Below are 19,121 nucleotides of genomic sequence, written 5' to 3'. Positions count from 1 at the left end.
AAAAAAAACCCTCTTAGTAAACTGCAAATAGAAGAGAACTTCTTTGATGTAATTAAAAAAAAAAAAACTACAAAAATCTCTGCAGCAAACATCACACGTAATGGTGAAATGTTGAAAGTTTTCCCTCAGAGTCACAGAACAAGATAAAGATGTCACTATCACCACTCCTACTTAACATTGTACTTGAGGTCCTAGTTGGTGAAATACAGCAAGAAAAAGAAAGAAAATAGGAATTAAAAGGGGGAAAAATCTTTGATTATTCACAGACAACATAATTGTATACACAGAAAAGCCAAAACAACCTGCAAATAAGTTATTAGACTTAAATGAGGTTGCTTGGTACAAGGTCAGTATACAAATATGAACTGTTTTTCTGCATACAAATAAAAAACAAACTGAAATTTTAAAATCATGTAATTTACAATAGCACAAAAATTACCTAGGATTATTAATAGTGAAGGATTTGTAAGATCTTTACACATAAAATTAATACAGCATTACTGTGAATTATTGAAGATTATCTGAATACGTAGAGGATGTACTGTGGTTATAGATTAGAAGATTCAGTTTTGTAAAGATGTTGGTTCTTGCCCAATTGATCTATAGATTTAATGTAATGCCAATAAAATTCTAACAGGTTCATGGATGTTAATAGTGTAATTATAAAATTTATATGGAAATGCAAAGGGAAAAAATAGGTGAATATTTAAGAACAAAAATGGGAAAACTTGCTTGATCAGATACCAAGACTTAAAAACCACAGCAAGTAAGTATTGTGATATTGGTGCAGGAGAAAAATAAACCAGTGGAGCAGAATAGAGTCCAGGCACAGACCTATGCATAAGTACACTTGAAATTTGGCAAGGATTTTGTCTTATATTTTCTTCTAAAAGTTTTATAGTTTTAACCTTCACATGTTTTGATCCATTTAAAAATAATGTTTGTGTATTGTATCAGATATGGAACAAAGTTCGTTGTTTTGCATATGAAGATAATCATTTGTTGAAAAGATGATCTTTTTCCCGTTGAATTGCTTTGATACCTTTGTTGAAAATCAAGTAACTATATGCGTGTGGGATTATACCTGGATTCTTTATACTTTTTCATTGGTCTTTGTTTTTTCTTTTCTTAAATAACTTTTATTTTTCAATTACAGTTGACATACAGATCTATGCTTTTCATTACACTTATTCCACACTCTTCATTACTATAGCTTTATAACAAATCTTAAAATCAAGCAGTGTTAGTTCTCTAATCTTGTTTTTTGTTTTCAAAGTTATCTGCTTTGCATTTCCATATAAATTTTAGAATCAGCTCGTCAGTTTTTACAAAGAAGCTTGCCAGAATTTTGATTGGGATTGAATTGACATCTTGACAATGTGAGTCTCTTGATCCATGTGCATGGTCTATCTCTACATTGACTTTTCTCTTTAACTTCTCTCAGCAATGTTTTGTAGTTTTCAGTGTACAGGTCTCGCACATTTTGTGTCAGAATTCTTGCTAAGTATTTGATGTTTTTGATGTGAGTACAGTGATATTAAAATTTTTCAATTTCTGATTACTGCTAGTATATAGAGATCCATTTGAATTTTATATACTAACCTTGTATCCTTAAACCTTCTCCATCGAGTTGCCTCCTCAATCGTGAAGCTCTCCCTAGCTCCTTTGACTTTTTCCTGCCCCTCCTGTCCAGTATCACATACAGGTCTTTATCCCAGCACCTAGCCAGCTGGATTGGTGCCATTGGTTTATGTGTCTGCCTTCATCATCAGACTGAACTCTCTGAAGCTGGGAAGGGCCCTATTTGATTCTTCCTGTGTCCACAACTCCCCCCCCCCCAACCCCCCACACAAGGTCTGGCATACAGTAGGCATTGAGCGAATGTCTGAGGAAAGAATAGACGGATGGGCACAGATGGATGAGTGAGGAGGGAGGGTTGGGGAGGAAGACGGGAATAGATAGAGAAGAGAAGATGAATAGATGAATGGATAGTGAATTGTGCTTTTATTTGTCATGGCAATTGCTCATGCAGAAACCAAATCCGCCTATTTTTGTTTCTAAATCCACTGAACTTTCTGCATGCCATAGTGGTCTGCATACTGGTGAATTTTACCAGTAGGCCATGTTCTTCACAAATAATATCTGTCAAGTGCTACTGCATGCCAGGCATTGGGCCAGGCTCCTTGCAGCCAGGTTCTCATTAAACATTCCACACACCTCATCTCCCTCTTCTTTCTCCTGTGTTCATAAAGCTCTAGCCACTCTGACCTTTCTGTTGTTTCTCAAAAACACTGCCTCTTAGGGCCTTTGCATTTGCATTCTCCTCTACCTGGAACACTGTTTCCTCACATAACTGTCTGGCTTGTTCCCTAACCTCCTTTAGGCCTCTGCTCAAATGCCTCCTCCCCAAGTAAAGCCTTTCCTTACCACCCGGTTTAAAACAGCAACCCCACCACTCTCCATCCCTCTTACCTTGCTTTCTCCATTTAACATAGCAGGCTCATTCTCTAAGGTCATGACATATTTCTTTCCATTCTCATTTTATTATCTGTACCATATTCTAGGAAAGGACCGTGTTTGGTTAATAATAATAAGGTCACATTTATTGAGCATGTACTGTGTGCCAAGCAGATGGCTAAATACTTTACATAGATTAATTGACTTAGTCTATACCCCACCCCTATGAGGTAGGTGCTATTTTGGCGGGAGGGGATTAGTTCCTTACCCACATCTCCCTGATGCTGGCACAGTGTTTTTTCCCTGTGCTCTTGTTGCTGTGGACAAGGGCCACTGCAATGAGGCTGTGTGTGAGTCTGCCGAATTACCTGTGCTTTTCTTCTGTTCAGTTTTGTAGGCGACACTGACAAACTTCTGCACATCCCAATAGAAGACTCCCCAGAAGCCAACATTTTCCCATTCTTACGCCACCTCTGTCACTTCATTGGTAAGGAGCATTCTCTAACCAGGCAGCAACTGTTCTGTGCCCCGGGGCAGAGGGACCATGGCACCTCATCCACACGCTTATTCCTGATTGTAACTCTCAGTGTTAAGTAGAGAAGGGGCAGTGTGTGCCCGGCCAGCTGTGGACAAGCCTCAGGGCAAGCTCATCTCTCTGGGGCCCCCAGCAATATGGACAGCCATACATTTACCTCGGGGGCAGTGGGGCCAAATAAGAGCTCCAGACTGTGGATTGACTGCCCTATTCTGCCCTGGCTGGACTGCTAGGTGCTTTTGGGCCTGGGCTCATTGCACCTGTTGCTTATTGTGAAATGAGGCCACAGGTGTATGTGTTCATGGAGGCCTGCTCTGGGCTGTGCTCTGGTAGCCTGGAGGTGAATCTCATTCTGTCCTTGCTCTTTTGTCTAGTTAACAGGGTGGGGTGAAGGAAGACTTCAGAGCCTCTGAGTTCCCTGATTTTCAACATGTGTGTCCAGTGCCCCTCTGTCTTTGTGCCAAACAGCAGTGCCCACCAGTTGCTTACCTCATTGAAGGTAGATTTTTCAGTCACTCCCAGGGCTCAGGATTACCCAAGGAAAGCAAGATCCCTGGAGACAGCAAGGCTGAGTCAGCTCAACTGGTAGCGGACCTTCCTGGTCTAGAAGCCTGGAGAGCCAAGTAAAGGCCTTAGCATGATAACGTTGAATGCTCAGGTGTGATCCTCTTGAACTGCCAACTAGATCTGAGGATCCCCGTTTGCCAGGTGATGAATCAGTGTCCTAGAGATGTCACATGACTTGCTTATGACATGGAGCGCTGGTTCCGAACCCACTCTTGGACCCACTGAGGCCAGTCATCTTACAGTAACTTGGGTCCACAGGGAAGGAGGCTATGCACAACTCCTCACTCTTACTTCCTCTTGCAGAGATCCACCTCAAACTTGGCTCTGTCATCCTCGTCTTTTCCACCCTGGGCATCAGTCGCAGCTGTGCAGCCATCTTGGCCTACCTCATGCACTGGCAAGAGCAGACCTTGAAGGTATGCATTCCCTAGTTCAGGCTCAGACCACAGCCTCTTCCAGGAGGTGGGGTCCGAGTTTCACTTGGGAGGAACAGGGCCTCAAGACAGTGTTGGGTCTTAAGGGATGAGACGGGGAAGGGCCAGGGAGGGGAGCTCCAAGTCCAGGGCTTTACCCAGCACACTACACCCAAGGGTAAGGTCTCAACAGTCCAGGCTAGAGGTCTGAGGCTAGGCAGCACCTTCTGTGTGTCCCCCAGTACTGTCAGTCTGTTTATGGTTCTCTAGGGGAGGTGCATGTTGGCTGCTGCTTAGAGTCATAGAATTGCAGTGCTGGCAGGGCTTAAGCAGGCACCCACTCCAGCAATTCCTTTATCCTTGAGGAGAGCAGGGCCCAGAGAGAAGGAAGCAGGAACCCATCATAACAAACCCTGTGGAAACTCAGGGCTCCTGACTTCCAGGGCAATGTTTCCCTACTGCCTACTGCACTAGATGGCAGGCCTGCCCTGAGGAGAGGGATTTGGGGAGCCTTGCCTGGCACAGTTTATGTATGATTTCAAGTTCTTGGGTAGGACCTGAAAAGCTCCCACATTTGTCCAGGAGTGCACCTGAAGGAAGAGGAGAGACCAAGAATAACCATTGACAGAACCCATTGCCAGTGGTTTTGGATATTGACTTAGTGTGCTCTTTGGGGTGAAATTGCAGGTCAGAAAGTCTTGGATATTCATCAATTCCACTTTTGGGTGTACACCCAAGAGAAGTGAAAGCAGGGTCTCAAAGAGATGTTTGTACACTCATGTTCATAGTAGCATTATTCACAATAGCCAAGAAGTAGAAGTAACCCAAGTGTTCACTGATAGATGATTGGATAAATAATACATGGTATAAACACACAATATAATATTATTAAGCCTTAAAAAGTAATGAAATTCTGACATATTACAACATGGATGAAGCTTGAGGACATTATGCCAAGTAAAATAAGCCAATCACAGAAGGACAAATCCTGTATGATTCCATTCATATGAAGTCCCTCGAGTAGTCATTCATAGAGACAGAGAGTCGGAGTCGAATGGTGGGTGCCTGGGACTAGGAAGAGGGGAAATGAGGAGTTGTTTAATGAACACAGAGTTTCAGTTTGGGAAGAAGAAAAAGTTCTGGAGATGGATTGCTGCCTCCAGCAAGTGGGAAATCCTGCCACATCCAGCACGGCTCTGGAAAATAATCCTGAGTGGGAACGGTGGGAGATTGAGAAAAGAAAGAAGACAGAAAGCTGGGATCAGGAGGCCCAATGTCTACCGATGATGGAGTAGAGGGTGATTTTATTTTTGCAAGTTGCTTTTATACAAGAGCATACATTTACTGACTAAAATAAGATTATCCCCACCCAACCTACATATCCTACTATATATCATCCCCACTCTATACACCGTGCTATAATCATTTACATTTCCATAGATTATCCCCATTCTTAGGAGGGTTCTTAGAGGTGAGGCAACCTTTGGTTGACCTCACAGATTGCAAGGACCTTGTCAGCTTGCAACCTGCTCTCCACAGTGGATAATGGTGATGTTTGCACAATATAGTGATTGTACTTAGGCCATTGAACAGTGCATCTAAAAATGGTTTAAAGGGTAAATTCTATGTGGTGTATATTTACCAGAATTAAAGAAAGAAAAGACTCTGGGGTGAAAGGCCCAGAGAGTAGAATGGCAATTGCCTGTCCTCTCACCACACCTAAGGTGCATTGTTGGGGTCCTCACACTGGAGTCAGTGCCTGCTTGAGTATTTTAGTATGTGCTGTGAAGGGGTGATGCCATTGCTCTTGTGGAGATGCCTTTCCAGCCTACTTTTCAGGAATGGGCTTTGCTCTCAGAGGGACCTCTTCTTTGCTGCCTTTTTGAGCTGGTACAAGAAGGCAGGGAGTTGGCAGAAGGCAGGCCAAGCTAACCTTTCTGCGGGGAGCTCAGAGAGTTCCAGGACTTGAGCTCCCTTGGAGTTTGAATGGGGCCTGTTTATGAATGTCACCTAGTCCTTCTCTGCTGTGGTCCCTGGTGTCCTTATTGCTCACAGGGAGACTGGGCACAAGAAGGTCTTTGGAGCCCTTCGAATCTGACACATCACTATGTGTCCTAGCCCTGACAAGCAAATCACAGTCTTCTCTATATCAAGCAGGGGTCACAGCTGCTTCCCGAGCCAACTGGGGTGAGAGCAGATAGAGAAGCCTCTTAAGGGCCAGGCCCCCATGGTCATGGGGCACATGCAGGGCTGCATCTTGATCTTTACTGGCTTCTGGAGCGAGATGCACAGCTCCACCAATGAGGGTAAGGGACATCTGGATGTGGTCATCCTGGTCAGTGGGGGGATAGGCACTTGGGCCCCTGAGGGCAATCCCACTCTCAGGAGAACCTTCACATGCCCTTCCTGGAGCAGCAATCTTCGTCCCATCTGCAGAGAAGTCCTGTTGTTGAGCACTCTGTGCAGAGGTGCCATCTGGATAACTCTTGTCTGAAAAAGATGGACAGCTCCTGGAGCCATGGGCAGGAAGCACTGCTGCTTTGACCTTGCTGGATCCTCTCCAGACCGAGTGACTCCTATGTGGTAATGAGGTTTTCCTGCTACCAAGCAAGAATCCTGGATCACTGACACAGGTTGACCTGGGCTTAGCTCTGCTTCTGCCTGGGGTCCATAGAGACGTGTTTGCCTCCTATTGTTTGTGTGGTCCTGGAGGTCTTCCTTGGTGCACTGTGGAAGCTATTCCCTGGGTGTTGTCAGCTCAGCTGTGATAGAGCCCACAGTACTAGAAAGAAGAGTGTAGACCACTCTTGGGCAACAAACTGTATCCTTATGGTTCCAGCTCAGCAACTTCGAGTACCAAGAGGGAGGTCAAGTGGTGAGCTGGGAAGAATCTGGCACCCGGAGTCATCCCTGCCTGTCCTAGGCTTTGAAAGCACTAGCACAAGGTTGTGTGGGATCCTAGAGTCAGCAAACCCTTAAAAAATCAATTTCAGTGCCTTTAAACTGCTGGGAGTAGCTTTGTCTCTTAAAGATCTTCAGAGAAAAACAAAAACCAGCTACTGAGGCACTGTAATAGCTAACATTGGCAGAGCGCTTCCCACATGCCAGTCTGTCTTAAACACTTTATGTGTAATGAAAATACAATGACCCTATTATCCCCATTTTGTAGGAGGTATATATAGGTTGACTAACTTGCCTTGAGGCCCCAGCTCCAAGTGGCAGATCTGAAATTCAAAGCCAGATGGCTCAGCTCAAGAATCTGGGCTTTTAACAGGGCCCTTAGGTGGCAGGGAGAGCACTGGCCTTGCAGTCTGAAAAATGGGGCTATGGCTGGGTGCTGCTCCCTACCTAGAATGACTGGCATATCCCTTCACCTTTCTGTCCCCCAGGTAGGCAGAATAAGGCCTGTCCTTCCTGCCTACTGCATTTGTTGTGAGTCCCACCAGATGCTTTGTAGTCTGGAGATGAGGTGTGTGAGAAAGTATGTGGGGCTATGGTTATGGTTGCTCCTCAAGAGGCTGTTCTGACCTAGCCAGGACTTAGTAAACCTTATAACTGCACAGCTCGGCCCCTGGCATCACATCTTTTACTTTTTAAAAAATTGTAACAGAACACACAAAAAATTTACCATCTTAATCATTTTTAAATGTACAGTTCAGTAATGTTAAGTATGTTCATGTGGTCATGCAGAACATTTTTCATCTTATAAAACTGAAACTCTATGCCTATTAAGAACTCCCCATTCTCCTTTTTTCCTAGCCCCTGGCACCCACCATTCCACTTTGGTTCTCTGATTTTGACTATTCCTGGTACCTCACATAAATGGAATCATAGAGTATTTGTCCTTTTGTAATTGCTTTATTTCACTTAGGGTTTGTATCATGTTGTAGTATAGGTCAGAATTTTCTTTTTAAAGACTGAATAATATTCCATGTTATGTAGAATTCACCAATGAACCTATCTGAGCCTGGTGCTTTCTGTGTTGGAAGATAATTTTTTTTATTGATTTAATTTCTTTGATATAGGCCTATTCAGATTATGTGATCTTGTGTGAGTTTTGGCAGGTCATGTCTCTCCATTTCATCTAGACTAAATGTGGACATAAAGTTGTTTCTTCCTTTATAAATTCTTTCAATGCCCATGGAATTTGTATTGATTTCTCCTCTTCATTTCTGATGTTAGCAATTTGTGTCTTCTCTCTTCTTTTCTTAGCTAGCCTGGCTAGAGGTTTATTGATTTTAATTGATCTTTTCAAAGAACCAGCTTTTGGTTTCATTGATTTTCTCTATTGATTTCATGTTTTCAATTTCATTGATTTTTTCTCCATTGATTTTTATTGATTCTTTTTTTTTCCTGCTTACTTTGGATTTAATTTACCCTTCTATTTTCATTTCCTAAGGTGGAAGCTTAGATGACTGACTTAGGTGAACATTCAGCTTGGTGAATGTTTTATGTGAGGTTGAGAAGAATATGTATTCTGGTATTGTTGGACAAAGTAGTTTATAATTGTCAATTGATGGTGTTGTGTTCAACTGCGGCCTTACTTATTTTCTGCCTGCTGGATCTGTCTATTACTGATAGTGGGGTGATGAAGTCTCCAGCTGTAACGGTAAATTCATTTATTTCTCCTTGCAGTTCTATTGATTTTTGCCTCATGTATATTGATGTTCTGTTAGGTGCATATCATTGCAAGTATAAGCTACATTTTGTTTATCCATTCATCTGCCGATGGACACTTAGGTTACTTTCACCTTTTTTCTATTGTGAACAATACAATTCCGCGGTATGTACATTGACCCTTGATTTGAACCCCACACATAAGTGGACCCATGCAGTTCAAACCTGTGTTGTTCAAAGGTCAACTGTATTTTCGATCTGTGGTTGAGAATTCATGTACACAGAAGGACGACTTAAGTTACATGTGAATTTTTGACTACATGGTGTTTTGGGTTACTTTCACCTTTTGGCTATTGTGAGTAATGCTGCTGTGAACATGAGTATGCAAATATCTCTTTGAGATCCTGCTTTCAGTTCTTTTGGTATATACCCAGAAACAGAATTGCTGGGCCATATGCTAGTTCTACTTCTAATTTTTTGAGGAATCTCCATACAGTTTTCCCCAGTGGCTGTACCATCTTACGTCCCACCAACAGTACAAGGGTTCTGATTTCTCCACATCCTTGCCAACACTTGTTGTTTTCTGTCTTTTTTTGATAGTAGCCATTTTTATAGGTGTGAGGTGGTTTCTCACTATAGTTTTGATTTGCATTTCCCTAATGATTAGTGATATCAATCATCTTTTCATGTGTTTATTGGCCATTTGTATATCTTCTTTGAAGACATGCATATTTAAGTCCTTTGCCCATTTTTTTGTTAGGTCGTTGCCGAGCTTTAGGAGTTCCTTATATTCTTCATATTAACACCAGGAGATATATCTGGATATAAAGCAGATATGTGATTTGCAAATGTTTTCTTCCATTCTATGGATTGACTTTTCACTCTGTTGATTGTGTCTTTTGATGCACATAAGTTTTTAATTTTGATGTAGTCCAACTTATCTATTTTTTCATTTATCACCTGAACTTTTAGTGTCATACCCAAGAAATAATTGCCAAATCCATCATGAAGCTTTTCCTATATGTTTTCTCCTAAGGGTTTTATAGTTTTAGCTCTTACATTTAGATCTTTAGTTATTTTGAGTTAATTTTTATACATGGTATAAGGTAAGGGTCCAATTTCATTATTGTGGCTATCCAGTATTCCAAACACTATTTTTGAAAAGGCTCTCCTTTCTCCATTAAATGGTTTTGGCACCTTCATTGCAATCATTTGACCATATATGTGAGAATTTATTTCTGGGCTGTCTATTCTATTATATTGGTCTGAGTATCTGTCTTTATGCCAGGACCACAATGTTTTGATTATTATAGTTTTATAATAACTTTGAAAGTTTGAAATCAGGAAGTGTGAAGCCTCCAGCTTTGTCTTTTTTCATGATTGTTTTGGCTCTTTGGGGGTCCCTTGAGATCCCGTAGGAATTATAGGATGTATTTATCTGTTTCTGGAAAAAATGTGGTTGGGATTTTGATAAAGATTGCATTAAATGTATAGGTTGTTTCAAGTAGTATTGACATCTTCACAATATTAAATCTTCCAATCCATGTAAATGGGGTGCCTTTTCATTGATTTCTTTTTAAATTTCTTTTAGCAAGATTTTATAGTTTTAGGGGTACAAGTTTTTTACCCCCTTGTTTGAATTTATTCCTAAATATTCTATTCTTTTTGGCGCTTTTGTAAGTGGAATTGTTTTCTTAATTTCCTTTTCAGATTGTTTATTGTTAGTATATAGATATCCAACTGATTTCGAGTGTTAATTTTGTATCCTGTAACTTTGCTAAATTCATTTATTAGTTCTAACAATATTTTTGGTATAATCTTCTACATATGAGAACATGGTGTCTGCAAAAAAAAAAAAAGATAATTTTACTTCTTCCTTTCCAATTTGGATGCCTTTTCTTTCTTTTTTTCCTAATTGCTCTGGCTGGGACTTTCAGTACAATGTCAAAGAGAAGCGGTGAAAGTAGAGACATTTGCCTTGTTTCTGATCAAAGAAAGAAAAAGCTTTGTCCTTCACTATTGAGTATAGTGTTACCTGTGAGCTTTTCATATATTACCTTAATTATGTTGAGGTAGCTTCCTTCTGTTCCTAGTTTATTGAGGCACTACTTTTGCCTTTTCCTTTTTCCTCTGTCCTTAATTCAGATGAGACCAGCATGTCACCTTCCTTTATGTAATAACCCTTCCTGCATTTTAGGGTGGATACCTGAAAGAAGGCAGCTTCGATTTTCCTTCTTCAGAGAATTTGCCCACAGTTCTCTTCCTTTTTCTATTCATTTATCCACTCATAACACGAGCCTTTGTTGAGGCTGCACCATGTGCCAAGCATGGGCATAGTGCTTTCCTGCCCATGGAAGGTTTCATATATGTTGTCTCAACCTCCACCGAAGCCATCTGAAATAAGAATGGTTACTGTCTCCATATTCAGAAGCAGAGGTGCAGAGGAGCTTGCCCAAGGCAGAGCCAATTTCTATGACTCCTTTGCCCTAATATATTAACCCCTGCTGTTCCTGTGTCCAGCCCTTAAGCCATGTTGCTGGTCCCTAGGCAAATGCCTCCTGTTCCTCCTGAGCTGGCTCTGGTATAAGTGGAAAGGGCCCAGGTCCAACTCTGAAGTCTATTTTCTCTCTTTGTGTTCACAGAGGTCCTGGGCCTATGTCAAGAAGTGCAAAAACAACATGCATCCAAATCGGGGTTTGGTGGCTCAGCTGTCTGAGTGGGAGAAGATTGTACTTGGAGACACTGTCACAGACATCGTGGATCCACTCTACTGATCTCAGTGGCCCAGCTATGGGTCCTGAAGCAACTTGCTTGGGAACTTGTGGGTAGTGAGTCAGGGTGTGTTACTAGGTTTATGTGGAAGAAGGCCTTTGCTATGCAGAGCCTCTTGTCAGTCTCCTGCATTTGTTCTTCCCAGGTTCATGCCACACAGTGGGTGCACTCTGCTCAGACTTAGTGAGCACCCTCATTCCTACAGCATCTGGACCACCTCCACTGCTCTCCTGAGGTTGCCTCTGGAAGAGCATCTGGCTAACAGAGCAGCTGTCCCACTTGACTTGTACTCTTTGAAGGCTGTCTGAGGGCAGCTTTAGGGTTCTCCACTGCCTGTGTTGGTCCACAGGGTGGGTATCACAATGCCCACCCATGGTCGTAGCTCCCCCAGCCCTAGAGATGCCAGGCCCAGGCCCCAGGCTCCACAGCTCTGAGAGGCTTCTGGCACATCCCCAGTCCCTGTATTACCCACACTCCACCAGTTCATCACTTGTACAGATTTCCTTTCCATGCTCCTCATTTCTGCCTAGCTGTGTTCAACAAAAAGAGATTCCTACACCCGGGTATCTAGAAATTTCTCAGATCTTAAAGAGGGTTTATTTCAGAATGTGCTTCAGAGTTCTGGTAGGCCCACAGAACAAGCCCGGAGTCATGAGAGGGCACAGACAAGGGGATTGATGGGGGAATTTAGGGTGTCCTTGAGTGTTCATTCAGCAAATATCCCCTGCCATCTGGGCAGGACTGGGGATATAGCAGTGATTACCATCGGACCTCCTAGGATTCTTTGCAGAGGGTTGGAGGTCTTCCCTACTCCAAATGGAAACCCAAGCCCTCCAGGAATGGGGTTTGCCAGAGGGGTTAAGAGTTGTTCAGACAACGCAGGCTTTAGGTCAGGATCTGAGCTGGATGGCTCTGTGGGTTTAGGACCTCCTGGTAGGCATGGCAGAGCTATTGGAAAGTTTTCGGCAGGGACATGGTGGGAATTTGCCGTGTGTTTTTAGGAAGGGCAGTCTGGTAGCTGTGTGAAGGGACAGTAGCAGTGAGCCTGGAGGTAGAGTAGTCAGGAGGCCGATGTAAAAATCCAAGCAGGGGGAGGTTCGGTAACCCCTTCCACAGAGACGCAGCTTCCCAAAGATGAAAGTCTTTGAGGCAGATGTCACCTCCCTGGGCCTTGGTTTACTTCCAGCATGACGGGCCGGGACACTGCTGGCTGCACCACGCAGTTGGCACGACCCGTGGAGCCCAGCCAGGAGCCACCGCCGCCGCCACCCCAGCCCTAGTCCAGGCCGGTAGTCGCTTGGCAAGCTGCTCTGAGCGTACTTGGTCCCGTCCAGGCCCCGCCCCCGGCCCGGATTGGCGCCGGTAGGGGCGGGGCCAGCGTGTTCACCTCTCCAGGCCCTTTTCTCATTGGAGGTCGCGGTGGCGCGAGCCCGGAAGCGGACGGGGGCGGAGGCGGAGGAGGCTGAGGCGGCTGAGGCACCCTGGACTCGCCGGGTTTGCACCCACCTCCTCGAACCTCGGCTCGTCGGGCTCCTGCCCGGCAGCCATGCATACCACGCCCCCAGGCCCGTTGGGAGACTGCCTGCGGGACTGGGAGGAGCTGCAGCAGGACTTCCAGAGCATCCAGGTGAGCGCCAATACGGGCGCCCATTGACCCCGAGCCACCTCTTTTTAGCTCGGGGTCAAGGGGCAGACAGCCCTGTGCTAGGCAGCAGGGAGCTCGGGGTCAGGGGTCGGGGACCCTGGCATCGTTCCCGAGGGCGGCGAGGCCGTGGGTCCCAGTGTCCCAACTGGACCCTCCTCTCGGCCTCACATCAGTGTCGGACAGAGGCACCCTTCGCCCGCGCGGCCGCGACTCTGGCGGGACCGCATTGCGCCCGGCGGACCTCGGGCCCTCTGCTATGGCTTCGGAGAGAGGCCCTGACCCCGACCCAGTCTTCTTCCAGGAGAGTGGCAGTTTGAGTCCAAACCACCCGGGCCCAATTTGGGTCAATCACTCAGCAAGCATGCCCAGGTCGCCGGCCCTGCCGGAGCCTCAAACTGCGCTGTCCAGCTGCCTGGGCTGAGTGCCGCGGGGTAGCACCCCGGGAGGCAGCAGGACCTCGGCTGCCGCCGCGGGGAAGTGGTGTTCCCGCGTGTATTGGGGTGGGGCCGATCCAGGATGAAGGACAGCGCCCACGAAGACTGGCCCAGGTGGCTACTGCAAAGAGTGAGGGAAGAAGCGGGTGGGACATACTCTGCAAGGACTTGAAGGTCCCGGCTGAGATTGGAGCCTCTTTGAGATCAGTGGGAAGCAACGGAAGGAACTGCCTGGGTCTGGCTTACATGGGCCATGGTGGTGTTCCATGGAGAGGCCAGGGAGGAAGAGGCCGCTGGCCTCCTCTGGACAGGAAAGATGGTACATGCTAGATTCTGAGGGGGTGTGGTAGCCCGTCCTGGGCATGAGAAACAAGACCCAGACAGGGTAGGGTTCAGGCCAGCTGTGCACTTGATCAGATCCTCGCCTCTTCTGGACTGGTTCAGCCCCTTCCTGTCTGCATCAAAGCCTAGCTGCCCCTGCTGTTATTAGTGCTTCTCCCCAGAGTCCTAAGCAGAGCAGACCTAGTATCCTAGCCTGACCACCACTGTCCTGGCCTCAACCCCTGTCTGACCTTCCTCACATTGCCCCTTGCCTGATCTTCAGGCTGCTGCTTCTTGAAAGTCACCTACCAGGGCAAAGTGCTCTGGGAAGCCTTGGGCCAACAGAGCTGAGGGAGGGGTATGGGACTAGTCTTATAGCAGAAGGTCCAAGGGCTGAAGCCTGATGACCTTTAACCTGGAAGACATTAGGAGTGCCAGAACATAAGTCATCTTGAACCACCCCACCCTCCCCCTACACTTGCAAGGCTAGAGAGGGAGGAAGATCTGAGAGGGCCAGGGGTGGCTTCAGGCAGCCTGCTTGGTCCAGAAGGTGGACCTGTGGGCCCAGAATCCAGACTCAGAGTGAGACAGAAAAGAGTGGGAACGACTAGTAGATGAGTTGATATTAAAAGCCTCTTTCTGGAAGAGGGCTGCTGTGGGGGCTTCTGGGCTTGTAGGAAAAACACTCTCTCTTTACCTGCCTGGGAGAACAACCTTAGGGAGGTCCCTGGGCTGGCATAGCCAGCTGCCTTTTTTCTGCTGAGACCCTCCCAAGAGCCCTGGGGAGTCTGTGCCCTTCCTTCTGCCCAGTGGGCTCTGGCTCAATGGCCCCCAACCAGCCTTACCCTTCTCCTCTACCCGGTCCCTAGGAGACTCACCGGCTGTACCGCTTGAAGCTGGAGGAGCTGACCAAGCTGCAGAACAATTGTACAAGCTCCATCACTCGGCAGAAGAAGCAGCTCCAGGAGATGGCCCTCGTCCTAAAAAAGTTAGGACCACCCCTCAAGCCCTCCCCCACCTCCCTTAGCCTCACTCTGGGGGTAGATGTCTGATTTGGTGGGGCAGAGGGCTGGCGCTCACTCCCTGGCATGGCTACTCCCCTTTCTGGGCCACGTTAGGTCTCCTGCACCACAGTATCAGTGATACCTGGGGCCTCCTGCTCTGACTCTGGCTTCTGTGGTCCTACCTGCAGATGCAAACCCTCCCTCCCAGTGGGGGCCAAGGAGGCTGCTCAGGAGCTGGAGAACCAGATCAAGGAGCGCCAAGGCCTCTTTTTTGATATGGAAGCCTATTTGCCCAAGAAGAATGGGTGAGACTGCTCCCCTAAATTCAGTTCACAGCCACTCCTGGGAGAGAGGCCTGAAGTGCACTCTTCCTCTGCTTGATCATTTGGTCAGCAGATGTTCTCTGGGCCCACTCTGGGCTGAGCAGTCAGCCACAGTCCTACCTCAGGGGAGATAGCTGAGTGACAGTGACAGCTTACCGGGATGGGTGCTTTGTGGTGGAAGTACAGGGAATGGAGCACTCAGGAGGTCAGGGAGAGCCTCCTGGTCTAGGTGAGGCCTGAGCTGAGTCATGAAGGATAAAGGATTGAGTTTTACTCATGAAGGCAGTAACAGCAGGTGTGGTGGGAGGTGAGCGGTTATGATGAGACCATAGGAAGAGCCAGGCTGCAGTTCTTGCCTCAGGCCCAGCAGGCAGGGCCTACCTGTACTTGAGGAGTCAAGTATAAACTTCCACCACCCTTCTAACACTGGGGCAGGTAGGCGGGGAAAGTGCAGAATCCTGGGCTGAGTGAAAAAAATCTAGCAGAGATGGCAGGCAGCCAGATAGCTGGGAGAGAGGCAAGAGAAGGAGTGGCCAGTAGCCTCAGATCAGATGGTTAGGGGGTCAGTCAAATGTGGTAATGAAGGGGAAATGCTTCCTTGAAGTCAGGGTGACCTTGGAGAGAACCACTTGACAGAAGCGTGTGGGTGGAAGTTGATATTGGGGATGACAAAAGAGCTGAGGAGATGGCCAAGTTTAGACCATACTTCAGAAGCTTGGCTGTGAGTGGAAGGAGAAATTAGTACCTAGAACATAGTGTGATGGTTGAGGGGCAGCTTTTGCTTGGTTGTATGTATAACTTTGTACATAGGACAGACTTGAGCATATCTACCTGCCTAGAGGTGGGGCCTGCAGAGGGGAGAGAATCAGGAAAGTGGCACTAAGATATGCAGGGAAACCCCTGGGGATATAGGAAGGGCTGAGCGTGGGCCCCTGTTATTTGGGATGGGAGGGGGTGCAGAGACGTGGGTGATCAGGCAGGCAGGGGAGATGTCAGCTGCCAGCAGGGAGACAGGAGGGAGGATTTGGGAGAGATGGTCGTTGAGGCCATTGCTGGGATGGGATACGGAGCTGGTGGTGGTGCTGAGAGGCAGCCTGGCAGCCTGGTCCAAGGCTCCACTGTGCCCCTGAATCTCTTCACAGCCTTGGGAAAGTCCCTTTAACCACTCTGACCCCATCAGTATGGCTTGAGTGTGAACAAGAGCCCATGTAAGGGTGCAGCTGCTTGGTGCGCTACTGTGGCTCTCTGGTCACCTCTTCAAGTTTCTCTGGCAGAGAAGGATGAGATGAGCTTAGCTGGTGGGTGTGTGGCAATGCCGGGAGGTAGTAGGAGTTACAGGTTTGCAGAAAGTGGTTAATATGTGAAGGAAGGCTTGGGGGTTAAGCTGTCTTGGGAAAGGGGAGCAGAATCAGCAGGGCCTGGGAGCAGGGGGAGGATCAGTAAGGGGGAGGATCCATGTGGCTGGGAGGCTGGGCACTCATGGGTCAGAATATAACCAGCATTGTGAAGAGGCCATTCTGGGTTGGGAGGAGGTCCTGGTGTAGTCAGGCACATGGGTTACTGCAGTGGACTTGGGACTGCAGGTTCTTGGTAGTAGTAGAAACTGTAGGGTGGGTAATAGATGGTGATTATGCATACAGGCATTGAGTCCACTGCCCAAGCCCACAGGGTGATCTGAGATGGGGCTTGCTTGGGGCAGGAAAGCCAGACTGACTACCTTTAAGGCCCTTAGGCAGGAGAATATGGTCTGATGCTGAGAGAGGGAAGGGAAATTGGTTTACGCTGGAGCAGGATTTGGGAATAGGCAGGCAGAAAGGCTGGGCATCAGTGTTTCCCATAGCAGCAGCCAAAAGTCAGAGCCCTAAGCCCAGGCCATGGAAAGGCCTGGTGTGGGTGGTGACTCAGGCACTGGCCAGGCCTTTCAGGAACTCTGTGCCCTTTGCCTTTTGGCTTCCCTTTCAGTTCCCTCTCCTCACCCGGTCTCCCTCTCCCTTAGGTTGTACTTGAGCCTGGTTCTGGGCAACGTCAACGTGACACTCCTGAGCAAGCAGGCTAAGTAATTGGTTGTCACAGACTGGGTCTCAGTTCTACTCTCCACCCTTCTGGGGCCTTTCCACTCTGCCCTAGCTGCCCCGGCTGAGTGTTGGGGTTCAGGGGCCACTGCCCCATGCTGGCTGCATGCCATGCCTGGAAGTGTGTTCAGAGCAGGCACCTCCCTCCTTGGGCGGAGGCGAGGGTGGGTCCCGCCAGCCTCCCAGCCTGTCCCATGGGTGTATGCCCATCCCAGGTTTGCCTACAAAGACGAGTATGAGAAGTTCAAGCTCTACCTCACCATCATCCTCATCCTCATCTCCTTCACCTGCCGCTTTCTCCTCAACTGCAGGTGGGTATCCTGCTGCTTGGGGACCAGACCCTATGCCCTCTCCAGGCTCCAGCACCAACCCCATGTCCCCTTCTGCAGGGTAACAGATGCTGCCTTCAACTTCCTGCTGGTCTGGTATTACTGCACGCTGACCATTCGAGAGAGCATCCTCATCAACAATGGCTCCCGGTGGGCAAGGGTGGGGGCCCCACCCCAGCTCCTGGGGGGCTGGAGAGGGATGTTGAGGGGCTATCGTAGGAAGTGGGAGTGTGCTGTAGCCGTCCGAGAAGCAGGAACTGGGCTGGGTGCTGGTTTTTTCCTACCTCAGCGCACTCCCTATCCCCAAGCACCAATCCTGGGGGATAAGAGTGACAGCAGCTTCCTGATACAGGATCAAAGGCTGGTGGGTTTTCCATCACTACGTGTCTACGTTCCTGTCGGGAGTCATGTTGACATGGTGAGTATCCCAGCTTGGCTTGCAGGGGGAGAGCTGGGGCAGGGAGAGTGGATGTCCCCTCACCCCTCACCCCTTCCTCTGTTTTCTGCCTTAGGCCCGATGGCCTCATGTACCAGAAGTTCCGGAACCAATTCCTGTCCTTCTCCATGTACCAGAGTGAGTGTCTTAGAGGCCCTTGCTCAGCTCAGGACTTGTCCATAGGGAGGGGCAGGGAAAGGACTTGGGGCTCCAGCTCAGCCCTAACACCCTTCCCCCCAGGCTTTGTGCAGTTCCTCCAGTATTACTACCAGAGTGGTTGTCTGTACCGGCTGCGGGCCCTGGGCGAGAGGCACACCATGGACCTCACTGTGGGTGAGTGGGGCATGGCACCCCACTGTGGATCCCAATGGGGCTGCTGTGAAGGGAAGTCCTTTCCTCTAGAGCTGCGTCTGGATGGTGTCTCTTTTTGTCCCTGGTTATTCTGTGCCCTCCTGCTTTTCCCCCTCAGAGGGCTTCCAGTCCTGGATGTGGCGCGGCCTCACCTTCCTGCTGCCTTTTCTTTTCTTTGGACATGTAAGTTGTATCTCTGTCCCTGTCCATCCAGCTGTGCAGCCCCTGCTCTGGCTTGAGCAGGGACTGTGTTTTACTATGTGAATCCCCCTCCCTCTCAGTTCTGGCAGCTTTTTAACGCGCTGACGTTATTCAACCTGGCCCGGGACCCCAAATGCAAGGAGTGGCAGGTAAGCCGGAGCCCCTGGAAAGGTCACTGGGAGGGCCAGACTCCGGCCTCTGTCCTAACCCTGGTTCCTCCTTCAGGTGGTCATGTGCGGCTTCCCCTTCCTCCTCCTCTTCCTTGGCAATTTCTTCACCACCCTGCGGGTTGTGCACCAGAAATTCCACACTCAGCGGCATGGCAACAAGAAAGACTGAGACTGGACCTTCCCCTGCCCACCGGCTTGGAAGGGGCTTCTGTACCTCATGTGTTGTTTGAGGGGGAGGGTGCTCCCCTTGTCCAGGAGGGTCTCTTCTGCTCTCCCTTGGTTTTGTGGACTGTGGGTCCCAAAGGCTATGCTGGAGAAGCCTGGTGTCCCAGCCTGAGGGATCTGGGGGCCAGTGGCCTCAATAAAGGAAGGGAGGCACAGAGGTGGCTCCAGGTGTGTGTCGTCCTGAGGGTAAGGTGGGGGCTTGGTGGCTCTCTGTGCTTGCCATGGCATGGGTTTGTGGGGCTCCTGAGT

General features: G+C 48.0%; 2 protein-coding genes across 8 annotated transcripts in view; both read left to right on the top strand.

Moving 5' to 3' along the window:
* Positions 1-11,469, top strand: part of STYXL1 (serine/threonine/tyrosine interacting like 1) — a 51,580-nt gene extending 40,111 nt beyond the window's left edge. For all 6 annotated transcript variants that reach the window (XM_016146549.2, XM_016146550.2, XM_016146548.2 and 3 more), the window contains 3 exons: positions 2,847-2,944; positions 3,863-3,975; positions 11,232-11,469. In XM_016146549.2, the coding sequence (XP_016002035.1) occupies positions 2,847-2,944; positions 3,863-3,975; positions 11,232-11,363 (343 nt within the window). In that variant the 3' untranslated portion in view covers positions 11,364-11,469. The remainder of the gene's footprint in view (positions 1-2,846; positions 2,945-3,862; positions 3,976-11,231) is intronic.
* A 134-nt stretch (positions 11,470-11,603) lies between these two features.
* TMEM120A (transmembrane protein 120A) lies at positions 11,604-19,027 on the top strand. 2 transcript variants are annotated; one of them, XM_016146544.2, is made up of 12 exons: positions 11,604-12,988; positions 14,631-14,749; positions 14,954-15,070; positions 17,085-17,144; positions 17,376-17,471; positions 17,550-17,639; positions 17,842-17,907; positions 18,002-18,063; positions 18,166-18,258; positions 18,395-18,459; positions 18,558-18,626; positions 18,703-19,027. In XM_016146544.2, the coding sequence occupies exons 1-12, from the start codon at positions 12,908-12,910 to the stop codon at positions 18,814-18,816; spliced, it is 1,032 nt and encodes a 343-aa protein (XP_016002030.1). In that variant the 5' UTR covers positions 11,604-12,907; the 3' UTR covers positions 18,817-19,027. The 2 variants fall into 2 exon arrangements, with proteins under 2 accessions (XP_016002030.1, XP_016002031.1); XM_016146545.2 differs by lacking the exon at positions 17,376-17,471.
* The last annotated feature ends 94 nt before the right edge of the window (positions 19,028-19,121 follow it).

The sequence above is a fragment of the Rousettus aegyptiacus genome, unplaced genomic scaffold (genome assembly GCF_014176215.1).
Source record: "Rousettus aegyptiacus isolate mRouAeg1 unplaced genomic scaffold, mRouAeg1.p scaffold_m13_p_8, whole genome shotgun sequence".
In the NCBI taxonomy this organism is placed as follows: Eukaryota; Metazoa; Chordata; class Mammalia; order Chiroptera; family Pteropodidae; genus Rousettus; species Rousettus aegyptiacus.
The sequence above is the reverse complement of the archived record's forward strand: the minus strand, read 5'-3'. Positions and strand labels throughout refer to the sequence as shown.